General features: G+C 40.6%; 2 protein-coding genes across 7 annotated transcripts in view; one reads left to right on the top strand and one right to left on the bottom strand.

Moving 5' to 3' along the window:
* The window catches only part of KIAA2012 (KIAA2012 ortholog), a 109072-nt gene extending 98014 nt beyond the window's left edge, over window positions 1-11058 (top strand). For 4 of the 5 annotated variants that reach the window (XM_019436601.2, XM_019436603.2, XM_019436600.2 and 1 more), the window contains 6 exons: window positions 1344-1458; window positions 2880-3217; window positions 5410-5609; window positions 6227-6399; window positions 7204-7423; window positions 9712-11058. In XM_019436601.2, coding sequence (XP_019292146.2) covers window positions 1344-1458; window positions 2880-3217; window positions 5410-5609; window positions 6227-6399; window positions 7204-7423; window positions 9712-9850 — 1185 coding nt within the window. In that variant the 3' untranslated portion in view covers window positions 9851-11058. Of the gene's footprint in view, window positions 1-1343; window positions 1459-2879; window positions 3218-5409; window positions 5712-6226; window positions 6400-7203; window positions 7424-9711 lie in introns of all 5 variants that reach the window. The other variant, XM_053906162.1, reaches the window with a different exon arrangement.
* Window positions 11059-12456: 1398 nt separating this feature from the next.
* SUMO1 (small ubiquitin like modifier 1) overlaps window positions 12457-16191 on the bottom strand; it is a 28403-nt gene continuing 24668 nt past the window's right edge. For both annotated transcript variants that reach the window (XM_053906192.1, XM_019436605.2), the window contains one exon: window positions 12457-13303. In XM_053906192.1, the coding sequence (XP_053762167.1) occupies window positions 13235-13303 (69 nt within the window). In that variant the 3' untranslated portion in view covers window positions 12457-13234. The remainder of the gene's footprint in view (window positions 13304-16191) is intronic.

The raw sequence follows: 16191 nt of genomic DNA, 5'->3' as shown, positions 1-16191 counted from the left end.
GGGGCTTGAACTTACAACCCCAAGATCAAGAGTTGCACGTTCCACTGACTAAACCAGGCAGATGCCTCTCACAAAGGGTATTTTAAAGGATACAAAGGAACAACCAGATGAAGAGATACATAGGGCAAGGTCCCAAAAGCAGGCGCTTCACTCTCCATGGAGTTTGAAGTGTGCCACTCTCCTAGCATGTGGATGTGTTCACCAACTCAGAAGCCATCCAAACTCCTTTGCTTCAGGTTTTCATGGAGGCTTCATTACATAGCCATTGACTGATAAAAGCATTGGCAGATGGTACTTAACTCAACCTCTAGTCTTTTCTCCCTCCTCTGAGGTTGGGAATGTTGAGCTGAAAGCTCCAAACCTCTAATAACATGGTTGGTTCCCCTAGCAACCAGCAACCCCCCACCTTAGGTGCTTTCCAAAATCATCTCATTAATACAATCTCAGGTGTGGTTGAAAGGGGTTTGTTAGTGGGGCGCCTGGGTGGCTTGGTCGGTTAAGCATCCGACTTCGGCTCAGGTCATGATCTTACGGTCTGTGAATTCGAACCCCGCGTCGGGCTCTGTGCTGACAGCTCAGAGCTTGGAGCCTGTTTCAGATTCTGTGTCTCCCTCTCTCTCTGCCCCTCCCCTGTTCATGTTCTGTCTCTCTCTGTCCCCAAAATAAATAAACGTTAAAAAAATTTTTTTTTAAAAAAAGGGGTTTGTTAGTGAATAACAAAAGCCACTCTTTTCACATTTATGCTCCAGAAATTACAATGGTCTTAGGAATTCTGTGCCAGGGACTGGGGATGAAGACAAATATATATTTCTTATGTCAAAATATCACAGGTACTAAGGTACCCATTCTGCCATCCTCTCTTTGGAGGAATCTCCATTGTTGTCCCAGCCCATAGGGAAAGGTAAAGACTGACATGGCTGTGGTCATCTGCTTGAGAAACTTCTGGAAAGTTAACAAATGATGCAAGAGTGAATAAAGCTGGCTTTGATTTAAACTAGTTAAACATTAATTGTAGCAATAGCAATCTATCAAAGTTGAAAAGTGCTTCACTTTGATCCACCTCTGTAGATCGTGATTTAGCATCCAAGAAGGGGACAATCATAAAGTGTATTCTGTTCCTCTTTCCTCCTATGACATTATACCTAGCAGTTTTAAATGAAAGGCTGAACCTTAGGATCTCCTCACCAGCTCCATTCTAAGACTTGCTCTCCAGCTTCACGTGGAACCCAGAAATTCCATTCTAAGCCATTCTGTCTTGTTCAACATAATCACCCTTTGGTGGGTTTTTTGTTTGTTTGTTTCCTACTCATATCATGGTCCTTTCCTTAATTTTTCACCTTTAGGAGATGGAGTTGATTGGCAAAGACAAGAGAAAGAAAAGAACCAAGACAGACAAGTCCAAGGCACCCCAAGGGGAGAGAGAAGGAAAGGTCCACAGGAAAGCAGAGGCTTCTGTTGGTAAGGGAGTGTGCTCTTGAGGAATGACCCAGGAAAAGACACCTAATGGGAGCTGAGAGGTGTCACAGAGAATCATCATGAATCTAATGAGACAAACTACCTAATTTTGAGTCTTTTTTTTTAATATATGAAATTTATTGTCAAATTGGTTTCCATACAACACCCAGTGCTCATCCCAAAAGATGCCTTCTTCAATGCCCATCACCTACCCTCTCCTCCCTCCCACCCCCCATCAACCCTCAGTTTGTTCTCAGTTTTTAAGAGTCTCTTATGCTCTGGCTCTCCTGTCTTTTTGACTACCTTGGCCAAGACAGTATTGCAGACTTACTTCATGTGAGTATCTTAGGAGATAGAGAAGAGGAGAGAGGAAACCAGGGTTACCCAGAGACCTGTGATCAAGAGAGGAAATAACAATAGCACCTATTTACTGAATACCCACTGTACTAAGAGTGCTGCATATATGACATTATGAAATCCTTAAAACATCTCCATAAAGTAAGTGCTATTATTATATCATGTAGTGGTTGAGGCTTGACAGAGATTGAGTGGCTTGCATAACACCAAACAGATCAAACAGTAAAGTGGTGGATCCAAATACATGCTCTTGCCATGGTCTGTATGAACGAATAACTGTACCATAATTTGAGAATTGGGCAGTGAAAGCATTGGGAAGGGGAAGGATAAAACAAGCTCTGAATTATTACCCCAGTTACCATTTTTCTTCTTGGTTCCCTGTGTTGCACCTTACTAGAAATTTATATTCCCATGCTTCTGAAAACTTTCTTTAGCCTAAAATTTACACCTGTTCTTTCCTGGCCACATGATTCAGAAGACAAATCAAAGGTTGTCAGAAAGGATGACACTGGATCATCTCCTAGGCTCAATCTATTTTTGAGATTTACTTTTTAAAGTCTTGCTGACTTTACATAGTTGTAGCCCATAACTTGGTTTGCATTGGCAGGACTGGGAAAAAGAAATACTTGCAGTCCCCAGAGGTGAATTGAGGAAGAGTTCTTAGAGTATGGAAGGCTTAAGCTTTGCCAGGTTACAAAGCTACAACCTCAAGCCAGACTCTTGAGACAGGACTTTCCATCTGTATCTGTAGTTTTTCCTCTGGAGAGTCTTGCCTCTACCATAGGTCAGGGTGAAACAACTTTTTTAGTAACAAGACTATTGAATTACAGTTGATCCACATAGGATAAGGCAGTTTCTCAAAGGGTGGTCTGTGCACTACCCTTCCCAAAACACTTGGAGTGCTTGTGAAAATGCAGGTTCCTACAGAGTCCGACTCTAGGAGTGGGGCTTAGTAATCTGCACCCCAGGTAATTCCATTGCACACTAAAGTCTAAAAGCTACTGAAAAGGATACAGAGATCACATTTACTTAGCTACACTTCTGTCTCCCCAATTATTCTCCTCCAGGAAAGTCAAAGGAATCAAAGACTGAAAAGAAATCAGGGCTAATTCCCAAAGAAAGGAATCCAAGAACCAAAAGGAAAAGGATACGGAAGGAAAGGAATCTGGAAATAGCAGCAGAACTGAGTGGGCCTGATATCATTAACTCTAAGGAAATAGAAGACACTTCAGATAGAGGTTTCTCTCCTTCCAGTTCTCTTGTAGAGGACCCTTGGCTTTCCACCAAGTATGATGCTCCGGAGAGCCAAGTGTCTATAGATGGAAGATCATCACCCATGCAGACTATACCTGTCACTAGAAACACGGAATCTAAAGAAGAAAGAAGCTATGATGACCCTTCCAAGGTGAGGTCCAATATTCTCAGCTTGGCCAGAGAGATTTCTGTTCTCACTCGTACAACTGCAGATGTGGGAAAAACAGCCCCAAATCATATTGCAGTTGTTGAAACAGCAGTACTACATAATGGTTTTATTTGTTCTACTTTGATACCTTCTGACCCTTTAAGAAGCCAGAGCTGATCCAAGACACAATTTGTCAAAGCCCCTCTGAAATGATGCATTCTGTGAGGCCCCCAAACTGCCACAGCATATACTCATCCCTTAAAGAGCAGGAAGTTGGCACAGGCCTCACAGTCACAGGGAAAGGTGGGTTCGGGCCATCAGAGCCAAGTACACGCATATCCCTGACTTGGCCTGGAACTAAATCTTTGCCTGCCTCCCAAAGGCTATGGAAATTTCTCCTTTCCTGATTTGCTTTTCTGTGGCACACAGCTGTGCCACAGGCAGTTTATACACACGTGTCTGTCTTTACAAGGTGCTTTGGCATATAAAAGTAATTTTGTCCCAGGAGCCTTGATTCTAATGTCAGGTATTTAAGAGAAAAACTGAGTCAGTGTAAGGAATATTACCCTTGAAAATCCCTGCAATGAATCAAAAATAATACCATACAGATACATCTCTCAATAAGACCAACCCAACCAATTTTTCCTCTGCTCTTGGGATAAATCACAGTTTTTCCCACTGAGATGAAGGTGCCAAACTGCATTTAGAGGTCTTGTTGTAGGGGGTAAGAGAGTATCTTTAGACACTACAATTATACCCACAGCTAAACCACTATGGTTGAACTCACATAAGTTACATGTGTGTATGGTACAACTCTGCTGAATCTCATTTAATCTTTACATCCACACTTGTGAGCCAGATGTAGTTATCCCCATTTCAGAGACCTAGAAACTGAGGCTTGGAGATAAGAGACCATTTCCAGAAGCCACACAACCATAAAATGATAGAGCCAAGACTTAAACCCAGGTCCTTTGGCTCTAAAATCAGCGTTCTTGTCAGTTTTAAATCATTATATTTTTCTTTATTTTATAATCCATGGTCTTCCAAAAAGGATTTCAGAAAGATCTTGACTTTATAGTTCCCAATATTCCCAGCTGCCTGGACTATGGAATTCTGCTCTACACCACAGATGAAAATTTTAAGCTGTGGGTAGAACATTCCTGAGCCTGCCAGAGAATCAGAATTTCTTAGCTTTATCGTTAATCCATAGTACTGTTCTGCCTCTGCACAGGCTAAAAAGCCAGGAAGTTTCACCCCAAGTTGGATACACCGAGCTCCCATAGAAGAGTTGCATTCAAAATTGCCCTTGTGGCTTCTGACTGTGGCAGGGACGATAGGGAGAAAAAGAAAGCTAAAACACTCTTCACATAAACCGAGGGAACCTTTCACTGAGAAAGTGGGTTTGCATGGGATTAAATGTAAGTCTAACACATTTATATCTAAAACCGTCCCTGGTAAGATAGCCTTTATCTAGAACCTGTGGGTCCCAGGCCTGGCTTCACTAGGATCACCTGAGAAGCTTTTTTTTTATTTTTTTTATTTTTTTAATTTTTTTTTTTTTAACGTTTATTTATTTTTGAGACAGAGAGAGACAGAGCATGAACAGGGGAGGGGCAGAGAGAGAGGGAGACACAGAATCTGAAACAGGCTCCAGGCTCTGAGCGGTCAGCACAGAGCCTGACGCGGGGATTGAACCCACAGACCTTGAGATCATGACCTGAGCCGAAGTCGGACGCCCAACCGACCGAGCCACCCAGGCGCCCCACTGAGAAGCTTTTTAAAACTAAGGCCTCCCACCTAGATATTCCCATTGAATTGGTGGGTGGGGCCTTGGCCTCAAGTAATTTTTAAAAGCTCCTTACGTGTCTATAAAGTGCAGCTAGCGTTGAAAACTCCAGACATACGATGTGTCAGACATTATTTTGGCACTTTCACTAATTCAATTAATCCCAGTAACAGCCCCAAGAAGAAGACAATGTCAGGGAAATTAAGTTGTGACCTCCAAATCCTGAAGCAAGTAAGAAACTTGGACCCAGGCCAGTCAGGCCCCAGAGCCCAAGCCAGAGGCTGCGGTCTGTGGGGAAAGCACTCAATGACTCCATCTCTGATGAGAGACAACGTACCCGGTGGGGTGGAGGAGGGCTCACCCTTGAGACACGCTCTCCCTTTCACTAAAGAGCACTCTGGTTCCACAGACCCTCCTCGCCAAGAGAGAGCAAGAAGCTTCCAGGGACAGGCTGCGAGCAGAGAGGGCTGAGATGAGACGCCTGGAGGTGGAGAGGAAGAGAAGGGAGCAGGAAGAGCAGAGGCAGCTCTTGCAGGAGCAGCTGGAGAGGGCAGAGAAGATGAAGGAGGAGCTGGAGCTGGAGCAACGTGCCCGTGCAGAGGAGATCCGGTGGGTGGAGCAGCGGGAGGCTGTGGCCACCCCAGGAGGCAGCAGGAAGAGGCCGGGGTTAACCTCCACCAGGGACAGAGTTGGTTCTGAGGCTAATGCCCGGTAGTAAAACAGCACATCTCATTTTCCTCTGTCGTCAGTTATCCTAGGAACAACCTGGCCCAAAGATCAGGTGTGGTGTCCTGACCATTAGAGTCTTCCTGGGAGGGCTTGGTGACGCAGCCCAGCAAACGTTTGTTGAGCCCCTACGACTGTCTGCATTGCGCTAGATTCTCTCAGAGGCATTGACTCATCTAATTTAATATTCTTCTGTGAGACTGGAGTTTCAAGATTCATCTTGTAAGAATGGAAAATGAAGCTCTGGGAACTTAAGTCCCCTACCCCCAGAGCACAGGGCTGTCTGGTGAAACTTCAGGCTTCTGGTTCCGGGCTGGTTGTGCTCTTGCTTCTGCTCTTTACTCAGGCTTCCTTTAGAAACCCCACTGTCCTCTGAATGCGATGCTCCGTGTGGCCTGTAGCTGCAGGGCCTCCACCAGGGGCACTGCCTGCCAGCTAGTCTCGCAAGGTTGCCCCCGTGCTTTCCGCCATTTCCCTGACCATCTTGTGGGTTTTCTCAGGCTGAGGAAACAGAGACTCGAAGAAGAACGGCAGCGGCAGGAGGAGGAGGAGAGGAAGCAGCAGCTTCAGTTGCAAGTGGCCCAGGAGAGACTCCGGCAGCAACAGGACAAGTTCCGGAGGAAACTGCAAGAACTGCAGAGAAAAAAGCAGCAGGAGGAAGCCGAGAGGGCTGGTGAGGGACGTTCTGGAGGAATCTGCATCTCCTGTCTATCTGGGGCAGAAGTATTTTTATCCCACTGTGGGTGTTCACTTGAATCTCCCCAGAGTTATTCCTATCTAGGCCTAGTGTGTGAAGCACTCTAAATGTATAAGCTATTTTTTTTTTCAAAGTGATTAATATGTGTGACTGCAGTGAGTTGAGCTAGAAGATCAAACTAAGACAGACTCACTTGTGGAAATGACTCTTGGGTCCCGCTCCCAATTCAGTCATCTCCCAAACTGGGATTCTGCCCCTCCCATTGCCCTTTCAGCATTGCTCAGGAGGTGCCTAAATTGGAGACGTAGCCCTGCCCCTTGCTTCTTTCCCTAGCAGATAGAAACAAAACATCCGGATAGCTTCAGGGCAGGCTTTCAGGTGCTTAAATGTAGAATCTATACTGCCTCACTTTTGAGGAAGTGGAAGGAACGCCAGTAGAGGACACTCTTTATAGGCTGGTCTGTCCAGCTGAGTAAGCACCCGGATTCTCCAGACCCCGATCTGACGCCCCTCTCCAATGATCTGCATACCACCTGTGAGCACCCCAGGCTCTGGAAAATTCTCCCCTAAGGTTTTGTACTAATTGCACAGTGTAGGTGCTTGACACTTAAGGACTCTTAAATTTATAATTTAACCCCAATATGATCCCCACAGAGGATCTGGCAGCCTGCTGGCAGGTAGGCAGCACAATCTCACGGGGAGTCCCTGGGAATCAGTGAGAGAACTGTTTTCTCCAGTAATGAGACCCCTGATGAGCCTACCCCCTTTTCTATTCTGCAGAGGCTGAGAAGCAAAGGCAGAGGGAATTGGAAATACAGTTAGCAGAAGAACAAAAACGCCTGATGGAAATGGCTGAAGAAGAACGGCTAGAGTACCAGCGGAGGAAACAGGAAGCAGAAGAGAAGGCTCAGCAGGAAGCAGAGGAGAGAAGGCAAAGGGAAGAGGAAGCAGCAAGGCTGGCCCTGGAGGAAGCTATGAAACAGGTGCAGGAACAAGCCAGGTAGGGGCTATTTGGGCAACAGTTGCCATAAGGGGATTGTTTCAAGGTCTTGATTCCCTGGTGCTAGTACTACACTTGCACTGCCTTTGGACAAGTGAAGTTCTCCCACTTTCCATAAGCATGTTTTGGAAGAGCTAAAAAACAAAAGGCTCTTTTGCTGCAAATGTCACAGAATTGCTTCATGGCTTATATAACTTGTATTGAAGCTGAGAGTTTAGATTTCATCTGTCTCAGCCCTCTGGTTTACAGATGAGAAAACTGAGTCCCGAAGAAGGGAAGGATCTTGATCAAGGCCCAATAGTGTTAGAGGCAGTACCAGGACCATATCTTAGACCCCTGATTCTGAACCACTGTCCTTGGTATTTTTTGGTTACCTATTGTAACCACTGGGAATTCAGGAGTGAGCAAGACAGATGTCTCTTCTCCCATGGCATTTATATTCTAGTGCTGGGGCAGGGAGACAAATAAATAAAAATAAAGATTTTTTTTAGCCAGTAACAGATGCTATACAGAAAACATTTTAAACATGTGATAGGATTGCAGGAGGCTTAGGTTAGATTGGTCAGCCAGGGCAAAACTTCTCAGAAAAAGTGGATATAAGGTGAGACCTGAATGACAAGGAGTTAGCCACATAAACATCGGGAAGAAAAATATTCTACAGGCAAACAGTAAGCGCAAAGGTTCAAAGGAAGGAGACTGGCATGTTGGAAGAATAAAAGAAAGTCAGTATGGCTGGAATGAAGTGAACAAGGCACAAAGAATACTTTCAGATGAGGTCATATTAGTAAGCTAAGACCAGATCTCATGAGAGCCTTGTTAGGAGAAATAGCACAGAATTAGTTAGTTCTCAAAGGCCAATGACATTTTCCCCCTTTTCTCTAAAAATAGTAATGATCATTTCATCATCTTTGATAATAGAATTTCTTGAGAAATGTGGTTTCAACTTTTTTTTAAGAAAGAACTTTTTTGTTTACTTTTTTAAAATATTAGAGAGAGGGCATGTGTACAAGGGGGGTTAGGGGCAGAGAGAGAGGGAGAGAGAGAATCCCAAGCAGGCTCTGCACTGTCAGCACAGAGCCCAACACATGGCTTGATCTCATGAGCTGTGAAATCATGACCTGAGCTGAAATCAAGAAGTGGACGTTTAACCAACTGAGCCACCCAGGCGCCCCTCAACTGACTTTTTAAATTTTTTTTTTAACGTTTTATTAATTTTTGGGACAGAGAGAGACAGAGCATGAACGGGGGAGGGGCAGAGAGAGAGGGAGACACAGAATCAGAAGCAGGCTCCAGGCTCTGAGCCATCAGCCCAGAGCCCGACGCGGGGCTTGAACTCACCGACCGCGAGATCATGACCTGAGCTGAATTCAGACGCCCAACTGACTGAGCCACCCAGGCGCCCCTCAACTGACTCTTTAAAAACTAGGTCTTCTATAGTTGCTTTCTCTTGTATTTCTACTCCTTAGTGAAAGCAACAAATAGACATCCCCCTTTAGAACTATCAAAATTGAAGGGCAAAGAAGCACAACACAGAAAACCATGTGAGTCCAATCTTGACTGTAAACAGTTTACTCCCTGGAATGTATTTTCTACAACTTAAGCTGAATGTAAACTCTTTAAGGGACCAAAAAGAGAAGGCAGCCAGAACAATTCTATTTTGAGGTTTTCCACCTAACCTGAGTTGTTCCTCTCCTGGACTTTACTCAGATGTTTTTTTGTTGTTTTCCAGCTGTTGTGTGAACTACAAAACAGATCGTTAGAGAAGTCTTGATTCAATTTCAAAATTATGTATTCCATGTATCACAGCAGCAGGACTGGGTTCTTAAGTATTGAGACCAAAAGCAAGCGAAACAATGTTGTAAGGCTAGTCCAAGTAGCTGAAAGCAGGAAACCTAGTGACTAAAGTGGTGTGTGAGGGGTAGAGTCTCACTCCACCAAGGGTTAGAACTTGATCCCAGCTGGCTTTACTTCATCTTCACTTCTGTGACTTTGGCCCAGGTACTTTTAACTTCTCTGGTCTGTTTCATCTCTAAAGCAAGGGAGTTCCTTCCAACAAGACAAGTTTAAGAACTTTGAGTTTGCCCTTTCCTTTAACTTTCCCAGAAGAAGGTTCATGAAACTCTAAACCTCATGTGTAAAGTTACTAAATGAATAGAGTATAATCTTCCACTAAAATGAAAGATCAGTAGTCTGATGGTTGCTCAAATCGAAAGTTTTTCTACTGGCTTATAGGGACTATTTCTAAGATGCTTAATCATACTGGGATTGTGGGTGGGTTGTCTCCCTAGGCAAAAAGCTGCTTTGAAGAAACATCTTCAGTTCCACCAAGAACTCTCTAAGGAAGCCAGTGGCCTACAGTGGACACAGAACATTTCCAGATCATGGGTGTTCTCTTACTTCCAATTCCTACAAATACCCAAACCTTAAAGCTAGAAGAAACCTTAAAAGTAAGTTGGGAGGTGGTGACAGAAAAAGAGAAACTTCTGTAATGAAGTTGCATTTCATTTGGTTCACCTCAACCCACACCTAGCTTCACTCTAGGACCTCCATTCCCACCACCCTTCCCCACCACACATAATTAAAGTCTTCACTCACCTAAATCCATTATGTTCTGTAGAACCCCATAAATCCAGAAACTTTAGTGCCTAAAACTGCCCAATAATTTCATTTGTTTGAATTTCAGCAAATTCAGTTTAATTTCAGTTAGTAAGACACTAACATCATCTTAGGATAGTCAAAGTATTTGATTTCACAATGTGTCTGAAAGAGTTGATAAAATGGAAATTCCATAATGCAAATAATTCTGAATAGGTTAAGGAGTTAATTCATATATACATACTCTTTATAAGGCAAAATCACATCTATTTCAGGCTAAACATCTAAAATATGCTGCCTGTTGAAAACAAGGTAAGCACTTGATAAATGTTCATCATTTGAGTAAAATTAGCTGTTTTGTGAGGGTATTCTCACTTCCTCAAAGTATAGATTCTAGAGCTGCACTGGTTTGTAAGTAGCCACATGTAACTATTTCAATGTTAAAACATTCAATTTTCCATTCACAATAGCCACATTTCAAGTGCTCAATAGCCACATGTAGCTACTGGCTACCTTACTGGACAGTACAGATGTAGAACATTTCCATCATCATAGAAAGTTCTACGGGACAGCACCATTCTAGACTCTTGATAATTAACAAATCTTGAGGGTCTGTTTCTGTGCCTTTAAGATCCAACCACTCACATAATTTCCCCATTTTTAAAATCATATTGACACTATTAAGGAATAGACTTAATTTTTAACATCTCTTTAAATATCAATAAGTAGTAAGTATCTGTCATAGAATTATCATCAAAAGGTATGAAAGATCATTACAAGATCTATAAAAGGATGTTAGAGCAAGCAGTATCTGAACCAGAATTTTCCCACAATTTCCTTTGGCCCTACTCTGTATCTGTCTGCAACTGAAAAAGTATTTACAGATGATTCCCTCAAATTTCTCACCAATGCTTGTAAAGTATTTACTCACTATAGGAACTGTATTTCTACAATCCTGATGTCAAGCTTAATTTCAAGTCTGTATTGCTGACTTGCTGTATTGCTTTATGTAAAAAATAAATTAAATGGCCAAAACACTATCAATCATAGTAATTTTAAGTATGTCACAAAATTTCTCAAAATTGTCCATCCTACTTGCACATTCATTCATTCATTCGAGTCATTCAGTAATACTTAAGCAGATGAGAAAGGAGCATGTCAAATAATACAAGAACAGAAGAAAGAACACTCAAGGAAAACATCCTTGTGGGGGAAATTCCCATTACTGACTTTATTTTCTACCTTCTTTTACAAATTGAGGATGTTGCAGTCAAGCACCAGGTAGAGCAGCTACACTAAATGTTATTCAAAGTCCCTTCCAAATCTGATATTCTATTAAACTGTCGCTATGAAAGTCCTATTTTATCAGCACTACTACACCAGATAAGCACATATCAGTAAGTTAACCATAGCAGAATGCAATGCATTTTAGAAGAATCTGATAAACTAAAAATAAGATTATTTCCCCAGTACCTAAGCTCCACCACCTAAATGCTGAGAACCTTCAGAGATGCAAACAAAATTAAGACACCAAACTATATACTTACACATTCTGGATAGCTCAAATAGCCTTATCAAGTTTGTTACTCAGGGCTGACAGAAATATGCAATTCAATGAGGATTTTCCAGAAATGGGCCTAATTCCTAGTCACTATTTAAATGCCAGGTGACAGTCTAAAGGCTCTATTTTACCTAGACTATATACGTATAACACAAGTAATTTTTCAGCTAGGGTCAGACTTAGGAATTTTAAGGCAAGCCAACTATTTCTCAACAGGTGACTTGAGTAGGGTTATATAAGCTGTAACAATTTTTATAAAATGTACTAGAGACAGGTTTCACCTGCTCTTCTAAAGTACTCAGATGACTATTCTATCTAGGATAACATGAAATTAAATTATGTGTATGCATACATATACTAAATTCTGTGATTCATTAGAGTTAAAAGGTTATGCTAATAGGAACTAATTTGGTACTTTAGTTTTACAGAGATTAAATATTTAAGATATAAAGAAATAAAAGGAAAATATAAACAAAGTATACCAAACTTTAACTAAGCAGAGAACATTTTGTAAATTGTTAAAGGAAAAACTTAAAATTATCAATATAAATCAATTAATAATTTTTGGCATGCCCATTTATTCAATATGATTGGGTAACTAGATCATATATATGCACCATACAAGAATACCAAGTTTTTAAAAAAAACAGAACACTGAGTATTTAAGAAGGTAGTGTGGCCTTAATTAAATCCTTGATTCAAAGGCACTTCAGTAACTTTCAGTGCTTCAAAGTCATGATCATCATCACTGTACAGTACTGAAAAATTTATTTGTACCACGTACAAACAATAATTTCCAGTATTATGCAAAAAAGACCTTATGTTTTAAGCATTTTCTTTTTTCTTTCTATACAATTAAAAATAAAATGAACATTAGTACGGTTTTTACAAATATTTTGTTTATTTTAATGAAGCTGGTACAGACAATGTCCATTTAAAACCCATATCCCAGGCCAAAAAGTACAAATAAAATCAAAAAGAGCAGTGTTCTGTTGAATACACTTCTGCATGAATAACTTTATTAACTGCTAATGAAAATTAGAACTTTTCTGGGATCTTCTGACAAGACTTTTCTTTTATCTTAAAATGCTTTCTCTTCAGTGAAGCCATCTTTGGAGTTAGTCATTACTCTCACGATCTCTGTCATCTCGACTCCAGCCTGCTATTTCTCTTCTTTTGGTCCAGACCCTCAAATTTTAAAAGAAGCTTCAAGTTAAGGAAAAGTCATTTTTCCACAGTTCAGTTCTCTGAAAAACTTCCATCTCCCACTGAAAGTCATAGTCCAGGAGTGAAGCAATCACATACTAGAACTTCAGGGCCAAATGGAAAGTCATTATGAACACTCGCATTGGTCGATCTTATTTATCACAAGCCTGAAAATGCACAGTCCTGGAAAAGGTGGTGGCCTCTCTGTGCACACATGTAATTTTTTTAAAAAGGAGAGGGTGATATGAAGGGGGCTGAGGTTTGATCACCAAAAATCAGCACAATGAAAACAAGTGATAATGAATAATGGGCACTAGAATTCAAATTACCAGATGTTTTAAAGAGATGGGGTGCCAGTTTTCATTTTCGTTTTGAACACCACATTACAAAAGAACTATTTTTAAAAATAAAAAAGGATTGAGGGTAAAGAAAAAAAATAAAAAGAATATCTAAATCGTTGAATGACCCCCTGTTTGTTCCTGATAAACTTCAATCACATCTTCTTCCTCCATTCCCAGCTGTAAAAGAGGGGGAAAAATATGTTAGAATACAAAAGCACTATTTTTTAACTGGCGGCAATTATGTGGCCACTGTTTTACTGTTTTAAAGTGCAAAAAAATGCTGAAGTGATCCACAGTTACCCTGTTCTAAGATTAAGAATCTGGGTTTCCTTTATTTTTTTTTTTAATGTTTATTCATTTTTGAGAGAGAGAGAGAGAGAGAGAGAGAGAGAGAAGGTGGGGGAGGGACAGAGAGAGGGGGAGACACAGAATCCGAAGCAGGCTCCAGGCTCTGAGCTGTCAGCACAGAGCCTGACACGGAGCTTGAACCCACAAACCATGAGATCATTACCTAAGCTGAAGTCAGAAGCTTAACCAACTGAGCCACCCAGGCACCCCAAATCTGGGTTTCCTTTAATATAAAGAACATAGAGGTATATCTGTCCTCCTGATTCTGTCTATGAAGTCATTCATCTGACCCAGCTGAGCCAAATTCACCTCCTAATTTACTTAGCATATAAAGTGTGTTTTTTAAAAGTACCTCAAAAAGAGCTTCAAATCTAATGAAACATGTATTTAAGTTTAAGCAACAGTTTGATAGTGTGTATTTTCTAAAACATCATTTTTTACTTCTAGATGTAATTACCTTATAGAATCTCTTTCATTTATTTCAAAAAAACCTGATCTCACTTTGAAATATATGTGGTTTTAGTTAGAATAATACTACGTAAAGATTCATTTCTAAGTAGTTTGCTTTGTCATCTACAATTCCTTCTGGCATATAACTATTAGTTTTTGGTAGTGACCACTCTCAATATAGAAACGTTATCCATACATCTACTGTTACTTGATAACTCCAATTTTATAGGCTAGATTTGTCAGCCTAGCCCTTCTCAATTCTTAAAGAAAAAAAGGGGAATCCTTCAAAATGCCTTTTACAGAACACTAATAAGCAAAGTAGAGGCAATTATTGTGTGGTTGTTTGTTTTTAATGTGTTTATAAGCACTGAAATATTCTGGATTTTTTTCATAAAGACATTAACATGGTTGCCTCTGAGAAATGGGAATGTAGAGATATTCAGAGATATTCAGAGTGGTAATTACTTCCCACTTTATATACTTCGGTATTTTGTTTTATTACTTTTAACTATGATTATTCTTTATTTTAAAAAAGAGTACATAAAGGGGCATGGTGTCATATAGAAACCTAAGTATGACCCTCAGTGAGGGTAAAGGACCATGAATCTGTTGATTCTGTTGTGCCATCAGGGTTCAGAAGCACTGTAACAGGCACACTGAAAACAAAAACTAGCCATTGTTTCCACTAAACTACAGTGGATCACAAAAGCAAATGAAAAATAAAGGAAAGTCTAAGATCAGTGAGAAAAGTTATAGGTGACATTTTTGGTACAGAATTACAAAATATGAAAAGATACTCTAAGAAATCTAAAAATAAAACAGACATGGGGGCACCTGAATGGTTCAGTCGGTTGAGTGTCCAACTTGATTTCGGCTCAGGTCATGATCTCACAGTTCCTCCATTCAAGCCCTGCACAGGGCTCTGTGCTGAGAGCAAAACATGCTTGTGATTCTCTCTGCCCCTCCCCCACTCTCTTTCTCTCTCAAAATAAATAAACTTAAAAAAAAACTAGACATGGATTTAGGACTTTTTAAGTGATTCAGGCTGGCTCTAGTGTTATGGATATCTTGGTTGTGGTCTATTTATGAATGTTAAAATAATTATTAAAGATGCTGGGGCGCCTGGGTGGTTCAGCTGGGTAAGCCTCTGACTTCAGCTCAGGTCATGATCTTGCAGTTTATGGGTTCAAGCCCTGCGTCAGGCTCTGTGCTGACAGCTCAGACCCTGTAGCCTGCTTCGGATTCTGTGTCTCCCTCTCTCTCTACCCGTCCCCTGTTCACTGTCTCTCTCTCAAAAATAAATAAACACTAAAAAAAAAGATGCTATTAAAACAATTTTATTTATTATTTAAAGATTTTTTAAAGTAATCTCCACACCCAAAGTGGGGCTCGAACCACAACCCCAAGATCAAGAGTTGCATGCTCCACTGACTGAGCCAGTCAAGTGCCCCAAACTAAATTTTAATTGCACATATAGCCCGATAAATAACAGCAAGGAATAAAATGCCAAACGTTACAAGATGCCTTTAAGTCAGGAAGGTAGCAAATATCCTTCATCTATGGAAAATAGGAAGCAATCAGCTTTAAGAAGTTAGGGGATTACTCCCTAAATACCTATTGTCTCACTCTGCCCCATTATGCTTCTGAAAAGATAATCTCATAATAATAGCGAGGAATGAGTCACTAAAATGTAGTAAATATCTACTGTGTTGAAGAGATTATGTCAAATTAGGACAGGGAAAATACAAGATGAGTATTTTATATCTTATTGTGCCAGACATTAAGAAAGTACTCAAGGGGCACCTGGCTGGTTCAGTCAGTGGAGCATGAGACTCAATCGCAGGATTGTGAATTCAAGCCCCACATTAGGTGCAGAAATTACTTTAAAAAGAAAATCTTAAAAAAAAAAAAAAGAAAGAAAAAGGAAGAAAGAAGGTACTCAATAAAGTAGGTAGATATTAAACCAGGAAAAAGTTTGATGACAAAGAGGATATTCATGTAGTTTCAAAGTATGTCCCCACAAATTACAACAGGAAAAGTAACAACTACATTGTAAAGAAAAAACAAAACAGTTAAACTGAGTGATAAAAATAAACATTATCAATAAGGGACTTCATGTATTCCAAATGCTATACCCTAAGAAAGACACATCACCATTTACGTAGTATTCCAGCCCAAAATACATAACTTAAATCTTAGTCATAAGGAAACCAGTCCAAATTGAGGGACTTTCTAGAAAATAACTGGTTTGTATCTTTTTAACAATG

This window comes from Panthera pardus, unplaced genomic scaffold, assembly GCF_024362965.1.
Source record: "Panthera pardus isolate Hobbes unplaced genomic scaffold, ASM2436296v1 HiC_scaffold_10, whole genome shotgun sequence".
NCBI lineage: Eukaryota > Metazoa > Chordata > Mammalia > Carnivora > Felidae > Panthera > Panthera pardus.
The sequence above is the reverse complement of the archived record's forward strand: the minus strand, read 5'-3'. Positions and strand labels throughout refer to the sequence as shown.